Genomic DNA, 13947 nt, shown 5'->3' with positions numbered 1-13947 from the left:
CGGACTCGCATCTGCCAACCTGTGTTGCCACTCACCCGTCCTCTCGTCGGTGAGATCTCGCAAGAACTCAGGGATCCGCCATTCGCCCGGCTGCAGTTCTGCACTCGGCTTATAGCGCATCTCTGTCTCGCATGCATCCACCGTCGCCCATTACCAACGGCTCGATCGCCGCACTCTGTCCAGCCATTTGTCGCAGCACACCCACCAGGCCATGCAATCTGAACAGCATCCAGAGTCAACCTCGCCCTCGGCCAAAGCGCCGCCCTTTCTGGCCGAGGGCAATCTCAGCACGGACTCGCTCGCAGATGAGGCCACAGCGCTACTGTCCCAGATTCAGCACATCGATTCGGAGCCGGTTGTGACCTTTGAAATCTGGAGGAAGGAAGTCAAGCAAATCAGTTGAGTGCAGCAGCCCACTCCCAGCCGCGGCCAACGTTTCTCGTTCGGCTCGCTCGTCTCACTCCATGCGTTAGAACCAACGCCTTCCGCATCCAAACCTGCATCCAAACCTGCATCCAAACCTGCATCCAAACCTGCATCCAATCGCGGCCCACAGGATACTTGAGCTAACATGACTCGGCCTTGTGTGCTCGGCCCTCTGTTCAGGAAAACTGGCCTGGCCCATATCTGCCGGATCACTCCTGCAAATGTCCCTCGGACTCACAACGTTCGTATCTCTGGACCGCAATGTGTCGGCGATTCGCAGCCAATCAACCTGGATCTGGATATGGGCGCGGATAGATAGATACGGACACACATGCAGTCGCTTTGGCCGAGACCGCCCCAAGTCTGGGCTGCCGGGATAGCCCTCATCAAGCGAGGCAGGGTGGCTCATAGGCTGAGGACGAAGGGTCCCTGGATGGGCGGGACCCTCAGTTGTCTCCCGACTCTGGCTGATCCCCTCCCGCTCTACCTGAATCCGATCCAACCCATCAGCGTGTTTTCGCTCGGCCATCTGGGAACCAAGGAACTGGCCTCGGGCTCGCTGGCCTTTATGTTCTGCAACATCACCGGCTTCTCGATCGGCGTGGTTCGTATGCTCCCCATGACCATCCCTCACAAACGAGCTGATGGCCACATCAACTGTGCCTCAACAGGCTTGAGTATCCTGCTAACGCTGAGCCTCGCATCGTTTTTTCGTTGGCACTTTCCAGGGCATGTCAACTGCGCTCGACACACTCTGCTCCCAGGCACATACGGGCAGCAAAGATCCCCACGCCCTTGGCAAGCATCTCCAGCGGGGACTTGTGGTCATGGCTGGACTGTTTATCCCGGTGGCGATACTCTGGTTCTTCACCGATCAGATCCTGGTTCTGCTTGGACAGGAGGCCGAGCTTGCTCATTTGGGTAAGCGGCTGACTTGAACTTGCGCCACCGAGCATCAGTCCCCCACTCCATTCTGTCTCATTGAAGCACGCTACCTCACTTGCACGAGTGTCGCAGCCGAGGCGTGCATCTGATGCTCACGGGTACTCGTTTCTGCGCTTCTTCCAGCGGGACAGTACGCCAAGTGGACAACCATAGGGCTGTACCCCCAGTTTATTTATGAATGCCTGCGTCGATATCTCCAAGGCCAAGGTACGGATAGTGACGGCACATAGGACCACTGCGACTCTTGGGCAGTCAACGCTGTGGCCAAGATCGCCGCTCATCAGTGCTACTCTGCGGGTTCATGCTCGCTTCGTTCCTGCCACTCGCGCTCATTCTGCATCTCTTGATTTGTTGTTTGACGAAACCGCATCATTCATTCATGCATTCACTCATTCATCCATTCACTCTCGCCCATGCCCGTGGATGACACAGGGATCATGCAAGCCAGCTTCTATGTGACCCTAGTCGCTTCGCCTATCAACATGCTCTTGCAGTGGCTATTGGTGTGGTCTCCGGTTGGAATCGGATACATCGGATCGCCAATAGCCGGAGCCATCACCTACTGCCTGCTCCCGATTTTCACGTTGGCCTATATCGCATTTGTGGATGGTGAGGCATCGAATCGCCGTGGCATTTCGCAATGCGCGATGTGTGTATGCACAGGAGCGGTCACAGCTGCGTTCCGTTGTCCGGAAACGGTGGGCAGAACACGGACTGTCCAGCATATCGTGCATGCAGTTGTTGCTCGCCCAAGCAGCCGAGCAGCCGTGTGTATCGTGCTCACGTCCTGTTTCTCTCCTTTGTCGCGTGGGGTCAATCTCCGGCCGCATGATCGATTTTGTCGATTTGTAGGCAAGAAGGCCTGGGGCGGCTGGGACTGGAAGGAAGCTCTCGATGTCTCTCAGATCGTCGAGTTTATCAAGCTTGGGGCACCCGGCGTTGCGATGGTCTGCAGCGAGTGGTGGGCCTTTGAGATCATCACCCTCGCCACTGGGCTCCTGGGCGATTCGTATCTCGCTGCGCAGGCGGTTGTCTTGAACACCTGCTCGCTGATGTATATGATTCCCCAGGGAATCTCGATCGCAGCCACGACGCGCATTGGGTGAGTGCATTGATGAACCGCAAGGCAGGCGTCTGTAGCATCTCGACTATGCGAAACCACCGATCTTTTTGCCATCATGAGGCTGTATCTCACGCCGCCATTTCGTTTATCGCCACTCCGCTTGTTTTCATTCCACCTTATCCATTTCCTCAGTAATGCCCTCGGAGCCAACTGCAAGAACCGTGCCCGTCTCGACGCCTGGACTGCGCTGTCGATCGGACTGATGATCGGATGTTTCAACTCGACGATCTTGTTCCTGATCCGCGAGAAGGTAGATGTCGTCTGTCGTCGCAGCGTCCATGTGGAGGCCGGAGAGTTCTCCGCAATGACATCATTTATAGCCAAGGAAGGGCCGCAAATCGAAGCATGTGCGGCTCGCGCGGACTTTGCTCAACCAAAAGACATCGAGTCGATCTGCCGCATTTACCTGTGTGACTGACATTGCGCTGCGTCTTTGACAGTGGGGATATCTGTGGAACAACGACCCCGAAGTCGTCAAGCTGATTGCAGAAATCCTGCCGCTGGGCGCCATGTTCCAGATCAGCGACGGCATCGGCGTGATTGCGGGAGGAATCCTTCGTGGATGCGGCCGGCAGCACATTGGGGCATACATCAATCTTGCTGGTAAGGGTGTAGACGCTGCCATGGGTCCTCGTTTTGCACTCACGGACTGTCTGTCGGACTGCCCAACATGGCGCCTTGGTGAGCTTTGCGATCGAGTCCGAGGCGAGCCGTCTCGAGTAACAATTGTATCAGTCAGTGGGCTCATTACGGCTTCCCTCCATTCACAGGGTACTATGCATTGGGCATCCCGCTCTCTCTGCTCCTTGCCTTTCGGTACAATCTGGAGCTGGTTGGTCTCTGGATCGGACTGACAGTGGGCTTGTTTGTGGTGTCGATCATTCAGATCCTGATCATCTCGCGAACGGACTGGGAAGAGGAAGCCCGAAGGGCCCGTGAGCGAGTCCGCTCGAGGGAATACGACGAACAGGCTTCAAGCTCGCACACCTCGTATGGCACGGCGCCTCAGGGCTCGACAGGCGACGTGGAGGACCACGGCGTTGGCAGCAGCCACGACCCGCTATTGGTTGTGACGATCGAAGAGAGCGACTAGCGGTCCTGTCCCACTCCCGATGTCGGTTCTGGGACTGCAGAGAGTGCGCAGGTCACTGTCGCGGCTCGATCGATTGTACTGGCGCTGGTGGCAGCTCCTGCTTCTGTCCTCCACCGCCCAATACATATTGGACTTGGATGCTGCACCTCTACGAGTGATCTAGGACATTGTGATCTAGGACATCGCGATCTAGGACATTGTGACCTAGGACATTGTGAGACACCCCAAGCGGCAGTCTATGAGATGGAATGAGCATATGTGTTCACGAGCGATACATTGACCATGGCCATCGACTGGCATATCAAGATGGCATCGGAGTTACACCGACACAAGTATCGATGACGGGCTCACTCGCATTGCTGTGCCGCTGGATGACCACACAGTTGTGTTCGAGTCAGATCCACAGATTGTCGCACTGTCGTTGGCCATGGCTTGGCTTTCTGACTCGGCGCGCTCCATCTCGTGGGACATGAGTACGGTTGTTTGCATATCGGCAAGTTCTCGTGCAGCTCGCAGCATGTGAATCAAGAGACATGCAGTCGTTACAATGTGCAAGAAATATAGAAGCGCTACACGAGCACGCTGTCGGGATGTCCTGTGCAGAGCGACGGCTGGCTATTGGTTGCTTTGGTCAGCTGGCTGGGTGTCCTCCATCCAGGAGAATACCCGGTCGCGAAGGTGGTCGTCCGGGAGTGAGTCCGAGTCACCGCAGGCGGCATCATTCTTGGCCTTGAAGGGATACTGCTTGTAAACAAAGCCAACGGAATACTCCTGCAGCAGTTGGCCTTTGAGGATCTCCTGGTCGTGCAACAGCTCGCGGAACGCCTTGACCAGCAAGTAGAGCTGAAGAGGCGATGGTAAGCGACCAGACGAGGACAGTCAGCGCACTGATTTGCCCTGTGAGAGGAATACGTTTCGGCGAGAGCAATGTGCCACCACGGCAGGGATGCGGGATCACTGAGCCGGAGCGATCGAGATGAGTACATACCGCCAGTGAGACAAGCGACGTCTGGAAGATGCAAGTCAACACAGTATCCTCGGTCGAATACGAAAGCGTGAGCGCTGTTGGGGGAGAGAAAATGCTGAGAGGGAACAGCGAGTGAGATTCAAAGGAATGCATATTGTTGGAAAGAGTAAAAAGTTGCGGGTGCTTCGAACGAATGAGGCGGCACAACATGCCTCTGGAAACGGTGGGCTGTTTCGCCGTCCCCGCTGATACATTACATGAAAAAGTTGAGTGACGAGACACTGGGATTCCACACGTTGAGGACCCACTTCTTTTCGAGCTTTTGCTTTCTTTCCTCAGGGCCGCTGTCTCGCTTGGGCGTGAGTGGCCACCACGCACTGCGAGAGCAGCAGACAGATTGGGCAAGAGTCAGTTGTCTGCGAACCGACGCAAGCCCAAGTTGGCAGCCGAGCAGCATGGCCAAGGGGCGACAAACCAGTACTGTCGTTCGTGTCAGGCTAGAGAATGCCCAGGCAAATGCATACCGGGTCCGCTTTGGTTTGGACGGAGACAGCGCCGGATCTTCTTCATCCTCGTTCATGTCTTGCTCATCGTCTTCGCCATCGTCGAACTGGGTCTGGTCCACATTGATCTCGATGATCTGAGCATTCGGACTCTTGAACTTGGGTGCTGGTTCACTTTCGTTCACCTGAGGAATAGCCCATGCCAATGGTTATGGTGACAGCGGGTTTTCAAAAGGGGAGGGCGAGTGGGACGCGGCTCGGGAGAGGCTAGAGTAGCCCATGGAGCAGAGAGCGATATGGCTGACGCATACCGGCTCGCGGAACAGGACGAAGCGCTTCGATCTCCGGAAAAGGAAGATGGAATTGAGAAGCGAGAGCGTGCACAGGGAGGTCTGTGCAAAAAAGAGCTGGCAGAGGGATAGGTGAGACCACGGGCTCGTGCGGTGCTATGTTGTGCATCGATGCGTTGTGCTGGTGTCGGATCGATCAGTCCCGCTGCTGCTGCCGCACCAATGCGACCGCGGGGAGAGTCTGTGCAGTCCCCGGGCATACTGGCCAAGACCTACTCCATAGCGGACCAATTGATGCGAGGTGCTGGCATCGAGGACGGCAGGAAAGTCCGGGATGATTCTGAACCGGAGGCTGAGGTTGAGGCTGTCGAGGTTCTGCACATCCTTCTCGGCCTCCAGAAACTGATTGAAGATGATCGAGACGATTGTGTGGATGGTGGCTACGCCGACTGCGGTGGGAATGCTGCGATCGGTTGGACGAGCGGCATTAGCCCGATGCGATCATGGCATGCTGCGCCGGATTCGTGGAGTGCCCTGAGATGCCATGTCCTGCGACCACATCCAGGAAGCCGCATGATTCTATGCAGACCATGGTCAAGCGGCCATATCCTTGCGATGGCTCCGATGGTGCGGCACCGACCTGATGCTCTCGAAAATGGCCTCGCTGTCCCAGGAGGCCCACCACTCCCCGAGCCTCATCCAAAAGTCGCCGGGTGCTGACTTGATCCTGGACCAGATCGGCTCGGATCGGACGTGGGCCCGAACTCGAGGACGGGCGGAGCCTCGCGGCGGTATTCTGTGCTTGGAGAAGGGGTTGGACATGGCGGGTGGGGGCCACGGGTTGCAGCGGATGTGCAGCGGATATGCAGCGGATAGCGCCGATGGCCGATCGCGGCGACAGATGCAGGAGAGGGCCTGGGTTTCGGGCGGTGTCGGGGGTGGATTCGGGGATGTCGGGGTGCACGGCACGTGGAGACACGTGTGGGTGGCGTGGCGGTGCATGAACATCGCCTCACGTGAGACTCATGTCCGCACCGCCACCGCCTCATGGTCGGCACAAGCCGCGGTGCCACAGGCCCGTATCTCCACCCACCCATCGACCCATCGGCTCATCGCCCTTCGCCCTGCATCTGCCATCTGCCATCTGCCATCTGCCATCTGCCATCTGCCATCTGCCATCTGCCATCTGCCATGTCGCTGCCCACCAGCCCGTCCGTTGTCATCGTGACCGGTGTCTCACGAGGAGTCGGTCTCGCCATCGTCCAGGAGCTCGTTGCCGTTGGCTGTTTCGTTCTTGGAGTCGCCCGGACTGCTGCCAGCCAGATCCCCGCCGAGCTGCGCTCTCTGCCTGCCGACCGATTCGTCTATGTCGAGGGCGACTGCAGCAATCCCGAGCTTCAGCAGCAGATCGTGGCCAGAGTCGTGGCCACGTGGGGCCGACTCGATGCCCTGGTTCTCAACGCCGCCATCATCGACCCGCTCGAGCGCATCGCCAACGTCGATCTGCAGCTCTGGCGAAAGGTCTTTGATGTCAACTTCTTCGGGGTCATCAGCCAGATCCAGATTGCCCTGCCGCATCTCCGGCAGACGAACGGACGCATCATCGTCCTGAGCTCCCGCGGCGCCGAGGAGGCCCATGCGGGCGTGATTCCGTACTGCTCGTCCAAGGTGGCTGTGACCATGCTTGTCCAGGGCCTGGCGATGGAAGAAGACCTGGTCTGCGTTGCAGTCAAGCCGGGTAAGCGAGGATGCCGCCTTGGTTGCGTGCACTTGCACTAGCACTTGCAAGTTGCTGTGTTGCCCTTCCTGTGTCGCAGCACTGCTTCATCGCCGGCATATGCGCTGATCATCCGACATATCGCTGTATCGACTGTCTCTCCCGCTCGCTTGACACATAGGACATGTCGATACCGAGATGGCCACCAAGCTGCGCGAGGACGGTGCTCTCGTCATGAACCCGACCCAGCACTCGGTCTTCAAGCAAATGAAGAAGGAGGGCACCATCCTGCGCCCCGAGGCCCCAGGCAAAGCGATTGCTCGGCTTGCTCTCCATGCCACCAAGGAGCTCTCTGGTCTCTGCATCAGCTGGAACGATCCCAGGGCCTCCCCGGAGCAGTAACGGTGTTGCACGAATCGAGTGCCTCCATATATAAATCGTCCCTAATTGCACCCCTTGGCATCGTCTGGAGTGCGGCTGCCGGCCTTAACGCTGCGACTGAGTGTTTGAGAGTGCTGCCCCCCAGCGACACTCCAGCACCGGGGAGCCATGCGATGCGAGTATGGCCAAGGAGCGAATGCGACACGAAAACAGCCGGCCCTGTGTGCTGTCTCGATCTGCCCATCGCTTTCCGACCAGCCTGCCACTTTCCGATCGGTCGGCTCCTCCGCCTATCCGTCCGTCAGATCCGGCCGACTGATCACCCCTCAGCCGCTCCATCTCCCTGCTGCATCGCTGCCATCATGAGTGCAGAGAAGCCGAGGTCAATGCCGACCGGACAGAAGAATGTCCTCCGTCCCAACGACTCGGCGTCGCTCTGGAACTGCTCTCTCTCTCAAGGTTTGCCCAAGCTTCATGAGCGATACTGTGAACGACAGATCGTGCACATATCCACATCCCGGTATGCTATCTGATGATCGGCACTGAAACGGCGTGTTTGCCCATCCAGGCTGGACCCGGGAAGAGGCCAACGTCCTCAGAAATGCACTGATCAAATACGGCATTGGCAACTGGAAAGAGATCATGGAGTGCAGTGTGCTGGCGGACAAAACCAATGCCCAGCTCAATCTTCAGACCCAGCGGATGCTTGGACAGCAAAGTATTGGAGGTAGGAGTTCAGCCGAGCCCTCCGAGAGGGCAGCAACCGACAGGCAGATGCAGAGCCTCTCAGTGCATCCAAAGCCGAGCCCAAACCGAGCCGAGCAGCCCTGGCCGAATGACCATCAATGGATGATCAATCGTAGCCACGCTCGCCGGCGTTCGCTTTGACATCGGGCTCATGGACGGCTCTGTATTCGACTCGCAAAGAGTTTGCCAACCTGCACATAGATCCCTATACCATCGGCGCCATAAATGCCCAGAAAACCGGCGATCATATCGTCCGCAAGAACGGATTCATCATCAACACCGGAGGTAGCGCACACAACCTGCTTATCGAGGCACTGCTATCGGGCTGATCTGCGAATGCCGCAAGGCACAGATGCGTGATCAGCGGCGGTCTGGTCCTGGTCAGATCGAGCCTACTCACTCTGCCGTAATCGATGGGGAGCAGGCAAGGTCAGCAGGAAGGAGCTGCTTGAGAAGATCCAGAGAAACAAGGAACTGTAAGGATTTGATTGCAGGAGCCAGCTGGCCCGTCTTGCGCTGCGTTTTTATGCGGTTTCTTGCAGCGCTCCGAGCCGCCCAGCGTTGCGTTGCCAGCTCCATGTCAGGATGTTGGCATTGTTTCTAGCTCCCGAGGGCATGCTCTGGCATCGCAGCCTCTATCCACATGGCTCACCGACTCCATCTCTCGCTGGATTCTTGGCCGAACGACTGTGCAGATATGAGCTACCCAAGGAGGAATGGGACAGCATTGTGATTGCTCGAAAGGAGGAGGTATTTGGCTCATGGAATACGCACCAGAGCTTGCTGGGCTGTTTCAATCGGTCAAGGTGGAGGGCTAATGTCTGTTCTTGATTCGCCATGGTGATGACACACAGGGTCCGATATCAGGTATTTCTGTCGATTGAAAATGGGCATTTTCAACTGTCGCTGTGTGAACAGTTCCATCCCGCTGGAATGGCGAGTTTCTCGAACTACCCCGAGCATCAGCCTCATTGCGGATCTTCCCGTCGCGCTCTGGATACCGCACAGTTCTCGATCGGAAGAAGCGGGAACTGAGGGAGGCTGAAGAAGAGCTCGCTCAAATCAAAGTCAGGATCGCCGAGATCCGAGAGGTACTGGCGTGATCTGAACCGGCAGCCTGGATGCAAATGCGTCGCCATGGGGCGGATCGAGTTCCTTGAGGACCTAACGCTGATCCGCATCGCTCACATGGACCGACTCGCGGCGGAATTATGCTGCTGCTGCCTCGAATGATCAGAGGATGTCCAAGCACGAATGCAGTCACAAGAAAATCAAGTTGGAGTAGCAGCCGAGCCGTTCCGGCGTGGATCTGTGGCAGAAGTGCAAGTTCATGTCTCGACCGGATCAAAGTGCTGCTCATACGAACACACCCTGCGTCGAGCCAAATAAAGAGTCTTTGCTTGCGCTGGATACTGACTTGGACGCCTGACTTGTTCGCAAGCTGTAGTTTCGGACGCTGAGAGAGTGTGGGTGCCATGCTGTGGCCACGAAGGTGGGAAAGTGTGTGCCCACCATCCGTCGATCCGACCTGCTTGCCCGCCCCGGGCTTGGTGGACAAGACCCGCCCTGGCTATGCGGCCCCTCACCGAGCCTCGCCTTTTCGGTTGGCATCTCCTTCTTTCCACGCCATCGTACTATCGTCATTGCAGGCAGCTGCAAGCGGACCACAAAGATGGGTGGTGGAGCCTCGAAAGTTGCTCACCACAGAGCAGGCCCGTCGGCCGTCCACCCGATGCCGTCGGAGCTGCCGCCAAGAAGCACATCGCCAGAACTGCAGGAGCGGCACGATAGTCTGGAATCTGCAGCAGAGCCCATCGAAGCGGCAGTAGCCGACACTTCCGAGGCGGTCGCGATGAGAAATACTGTAATGCCCCCATCCCGCTCTGTGGCTTCCGCTCGTCTTTCCCACGCACCATCCTTCCCTCTGGTGACAATCGAGTCCTGTCGCCGCGGCGATTCGGCACAGACCACCCCCGAGCCACTACTTGGCTGAGCTCCACGACCATCCCTCATGCCTCCTCCAGCTCTGAGCATCGTCAACACTGCACATGGCTCTTGGCGATGCTGTCGAGGCTATCCAGTCCCCGTCTCTCATCCGTGATGCTCACTTGATATCCATGGCCCAACAGATATGCGAGCTGCGCGATACCACATCGAAACTGATTACGGCCCTGATCATCGTCGGCCAAGAACGTGCCGACTCAGGCACTGCGTGCAAAGCGTCGCTGCAGCAGACACACGACCTCAACAACGATGAGCCTGCTGAGCAGCCGAATCTCAGAGTGGTAGACGAGTCCCTCCGGTGCGACGCGGATGCTCAAACGGACGCATCGTGGATGTCTCTGGTGAATCAGGCAAGCGCCTTTCCTCTGGAGCGACCGCTGAGCCGAGACCGTCCATGTCGTCTATTTGTGCGTTACCAGTGTCTGGTTGGGAGAGTGATTGTTGCTGCCCGTGGCGGCCTCGACACAAGTGTCTGCATCGCAGCCCACATCCGATTGCCAACTCTGCACCTTCAATGGGCTCTAATGCGACTATGCTGGCTTGCCAGATCATCAAGGCAAAAGATGAGCTCTCGCAAACTCAAGTTCGGCTGGCCGAGGCGCTCGAATTGGTATGAACAGCACCCTATGTTTGAGCCGCAACGATGAAGGGCGCTGGCTGATTCCCCTGGCTGTTTGTCGCTCCGTGGTGGTTGTACATCAACAGGCATCGCAGCGAGAGCAGGAGCTCAAGGAGATGCAAGAGAAAACAGAGGTCAAGACGGCGACCGAGATTTCCGCGAACTCCAAAGACCCCGAAGCCCACGATACTACCCCACCGGCCACCCCGTCGAACAACCTCTCCACCGATGATGGCCGAGAGTCCGTGCTGGCCCGGGAACGACCGCCGCTGTTTCATGGCCATGGTGCTCTCACACCCACGCAAAGACTGCATCAAGCCCTGCCGCCCCTCATGGCAACTTCGATTGCATCCCCTGGAATGCTGCCATTCACACGGTTTGTGGTCCCTCAAACAAGTACCGCATCCAGCAGTGGCAGCAGCGGCAGCGGCAGCAACTCGGTGCTCCTGGCACAGTCGCTCGAGGAGGAAATCAAACGGCTTAGGAAGGAGGTCACGGAGCAGGGCGAGCGCTATGAAAAGCGCATAGCCAAGCTGAAGAATCGATCAGCCCGGCACAAGGCGGAGGCGGCAGTCAAGCTCTATGAGGCCAAAGAAGAGTCCAAGGGTAAGTCCATATTGCAGATACTGGATGCGGAAGGCACGTAGGGGCATCATTACGGCGATACGGGATGCTGGATTTTCTCATGCTGCACAGATGGAGTGCGTGAAATCCACTGGGATGCCGGCCGCCGCGATACCAGCCATAGTGTCGACTGGGTATCGTCGCTCAACTAATGCTCGACGGGCCAACGGACGACAGCGCTGAGGACCTTTGCCCCTCGATCCCCGCCGATCGATCTGCTTAGCACAAAGTCACTTGGGCTCTCTCCTTCCTCGCCCAGCGGTGAAACCGGACCCAGCTCGTCGAATTCGACACCGCATCTGCTGCAGCAGATCGAGGTCAAGAATCAACTGATCATGAACCTGTCGATGCGCATCTCGGCACTCGACAAAGAGCTTCGGGAGCTGAAGGGCAACCCGCCGCTGGCCGGAACCGACTCGGTCTCGTCAGCGCCTGGATCCAGCACAGGCTCTCTGCCCGACGACCGGACAATCAGGGATATGGAGGCTGAGGCGTCGATTCCGGAGCCTCCAAAAGATCGCCCACGCTCCTCTCCTCGCAAACCGGAGCCGGAGACCTTGCACGAGTCCGTGAGGCTGCAGCTGCTATCGACTCAGGATCATAGAGAGGAGTTCTAGTGTCTATGGACTGGCTCTGCGCAATTGTCGGTGATCGCGCGGTGAGCGACACTCGCAAATGAGGGTACTCGTCGATCGCCGCTGCTCCTGGACTTTGCTTGTCCGTTGGGTCTATCTGGATGTTCATCATGCACTCATATGGAGAGGCAGTGGTCTGCTTCCGCAACGGCCGGCCAGGAATGAGGTCGTCTACTTGATTGTTGATTTGTAGAGTCGAGGGCAGAGTTGATGCTTCCTCTGGGTTCCGAATACACATCCACCCATCGCCTGCTATGATCAAACCGTGTGTCCAAGGATGCTGGCATCGTGGTGTGCTTCGTGGTGGGCCCGTAGTGGGCCTCGTGGAGGCTGTCCAGATGGTCGAATGCACATTGTCGCCCGAGAACTTGCTTCCCAAACCAACCATAGTCCCGGTGAATGAACCCTAAATGGGGAACTGTCTCGATCCATTCTGAACATGCTGTATGTAACCTATCAGGGCATGGGTTGGCTCGTTGCCGCCAGAATCAATCGATCCATAAACCGGATGAGATGATCGACTCCAAGCAGCGCCCCTTCGTCCAGTCCAATGCCGTCCTTCAAGCGCGCATGAGCAAAGTCGATCAGGCGAACGTCATAGCGGGGCGAAGCGGACTGGTCTGGGCACGGAGCCCGGGATTGTGTTGGTCGAGGCTCATCCGCAGATGCCGCTTGGTTGGGGGCATTTGGTTCGCCGAGATTCGAGGTCTGTCCTGGGTCGACATCGAAGCAGCATCCGCTATCGTACAGGATCAAAACCGAGGCGCCATAGAGCTGGACGTGGGTTTGGCGAAGGGTCTGTTGCAACTCGCACAGACGGTGTCGGATGCCTCTCAGGGTGTCGAGGGAGACGAAGCCGCCGTCGTTGCTCCGGAAGAAGGATTCAAAGTCGCCATAGAAAGTGTCGGGCTTGAGACGACGACCTGCTTCGCGACTGTACACGACATGCGACTGGGTGGCCAGATCGAATCTCTGTGGGCAGCGCAGAGCCATGATGAAGTCAAGTTGAATCGGAGCGAGCATGAGAGAGGAGACCAGCAGATGGGCGGCAGAAGGGACTCGGATGAGTCGCTCCAAATGGCGGCCAGGGCCTCGAACCCAGACCCAGAATACGCCGGTGCCCAAGCAGCCGAAGAGCAGGCACGAATCGAGGCTGAACGCCCACCTTGTATCCGCATATCCGCAGACCAATTGCCCCGGATGTCGTCTGCTGGGCATGCTGGATCATGCGCGCTCGCTTCTCGGGAGTGGCATCGTCGTCGTAAAGCCGCGTGCCGAGTTTCAGATCGATCGCCGAGTAGTGCTGATATCGATGGATCAGGTTCTGGATGCAGATCCAGGAAGGCGAGCCATCGTCGTTCCCGTCGCCATCACCATTGCTTTTGCCGTTGCTTGCGGGAGAGTTGGTGTGCAAAGGATTCGGCTGAAAGTCAAAGTCGGGATAGAATGCTGGTGCGAATGAATACAGCGGCCGGGGTGCAGCGGTTTGGGCATGGTCGAAACCCTGGCTCTGCTGCCGCTGGCGATCCAGCGCCCGATAAAACTGGCTCTCGGTCGGGGACGCCCACTTGAACAGCCGGTCGGGGAACTGCGGGGCAGCTTTGATCGTGTCGGGATGGCCGGCGACCTGCTCGGTAAAGTCGATCAGGCGGCCGACCGAGAGGGCGTCGGGTTGTGTCATTGACAGGGGATGTGTCGCCAGCGCAAATGGCGGATGCGATGCGATGTGATGTGATGCAGAGGGCAAGGAAAGAGCGGATGGGGCTGATGAGGATGGAGGGTGGGGCGCAATCGCACAATCAGAGCGGGAGGCTTGTCATCACACTGGCAGCATCTACCATCAATATGCAATCTGCTCATTACGCTCCCCAGC

General features: G+C 57.7%; 6 protein-coding genes across 6 annotated transcripts; 4 read left to right on the top strand and 2 right to left on the bottom strand.

Moving 5' to 3' along the window:
* The first annotated feature begins 57 nt into the window (after positions 1-57).
* Positions 58-3711, top strand: BJ171DRAFT_220806 (mate-domain-containing protein). The gene is made up of 10 exons (XM_053106477.1): positions 58-398; positions 607-667; positions 937-1030; positions 1155-1347; positions 1495-1578; positions 1804-1980; positions 2224-2473; positions 2627-2744; positions 2935-3097; positions 3265-3711. The coding sequence occupies exons 1-10, from the start codon at positions 212-214 to the stop codon at positions 3585-3587; spliced, it is 1650 nt and encodes a 549-aa protein (XP_052963106.1). The 5' UTR covers positions 58-211; the 3' UTR covers positions 3588-3711.
* A 183-nt stretch (positions 3712-3894) lies between these two features.
* Positions 3895-6261, bottom strand: BJ171DRAFT_220912 (uncharacterized protein). The gene is made up of 7 exons (XM_053106479.1): positions 5988-6261; positions 5624-5810; positions 5369-5464; positions 5079-5242; positions 4812-4931; positions 4576-4669; positions 3895-4430 (listed from the first exon to the last, which is right to left on the bottom strand). The coding sequence occupies exons 1-7, from the start codon at positions 6167-6169 to the stop codon at positions 4203-4205; spliced, it is 1071 nt and encodes a 356-aa protein (XP_052963105.1). The 5' UTR covers positions 6170-6261; the 3' UTR covers positions 3895-4202.
* A 186-nt stretch (positions 6262-6447) lies between these two features.
* On the top strand, positions 6448-7516 carry BJ171DRAFT_462715 (uncharacterized protein). Its single transcript, XM_053108524.1, has 3 exons — positions 6448-6498; positions 6541-7085; positions 7246-7516. Coding segments are annotated over exons 1-3 (768 nt in total). The 5' UTR covers positions 6448-6496; the 3' UTR covers positions 7467-7516.
* Positions 7517-7677: 161 nt separating this feature from the next.
* BJ171DRAFT_570679 (uncharacterized protein) lies at positions 7678-9601 on the top strand. The gene is made up of 8 exons (XM_053113650.1): positions 7678-7904; positions 8014-8172; positions 8373-8477; positions 8617-8668; positions 8888-8942; positions 9047-9059; positions 9201-9283; positions 9430-9601. Exons 1-8 carry the CDS (start codon positions 7808-7810, stop codon positions 9475-9477), a joined length of 612 nt encoding a protein of 203 aa, XP_052963103.1. The 5' UTR covers positions 7678-7807; the 3' UTR covers positions 9478-9601.
* Positions 9602-9864: 263 nt separating this feature from the next.
* Positions 9865-11591, top strand: BJ171DRAFT_477807 (uncharacterized protein; the record flags this gene model as incomplete). Its single annotated transcript, XM_053108888.1, has 5 exons — positions 9865-10056; positions 10322-10603; positions 10744-10806; positions 10902-11421; positions 11512-11591. The coding sequence occupies 5 exons, from the start codon at positions 9865-9867 to the stop codon at positions 11589-11591; spliced, it is 1137 nt and encodes a 378-aa protein (XP_052963102.1).
* Positions 11592-12063: 472 nt separating this feature from the next.
* BJ171DRAFT_519546 (uncharacterized protein) lies at positions 12064-13793 on the bottom strand. The gene is made up of 2 exons (XM_053112360.1): positions 13240-13793; positions 12064-13046 (listed from the first exon to the last, which is right to left on the bottom strand). The coding sequence occupies exons 1-2, from the start codon at positions 13753-13755 to the stop codon at positions 12531-12533; spliced, it is 1032 nt and encodes a 343-aa protein (XP_052963101.1). The 5' UTR covers positions 13756-13793; the 3' UTR covers positions 12064-12530.
* Positions 13794-13947: the final 154 nt, after the last annotated feature.

Source organism: Polychytrium aggregatum, assembly GCF_025602895.1.
Source record: "Polychytrium aggregatum strain JEL109 chromosome Unknown BJ171scaffold_43, whole genome shotgun sequence".
Lineage (NCBI taxonomy): Eukaryota > Fungi > Chytridiomycota > Chytridiomycetes > Polychytriales > Polychytrium > Polychytrium aggregatum.
Note: the sequence above shows the minus strand (reverse complement) of the source record. Positions and strands in the feature narration are given on the sequence as shown.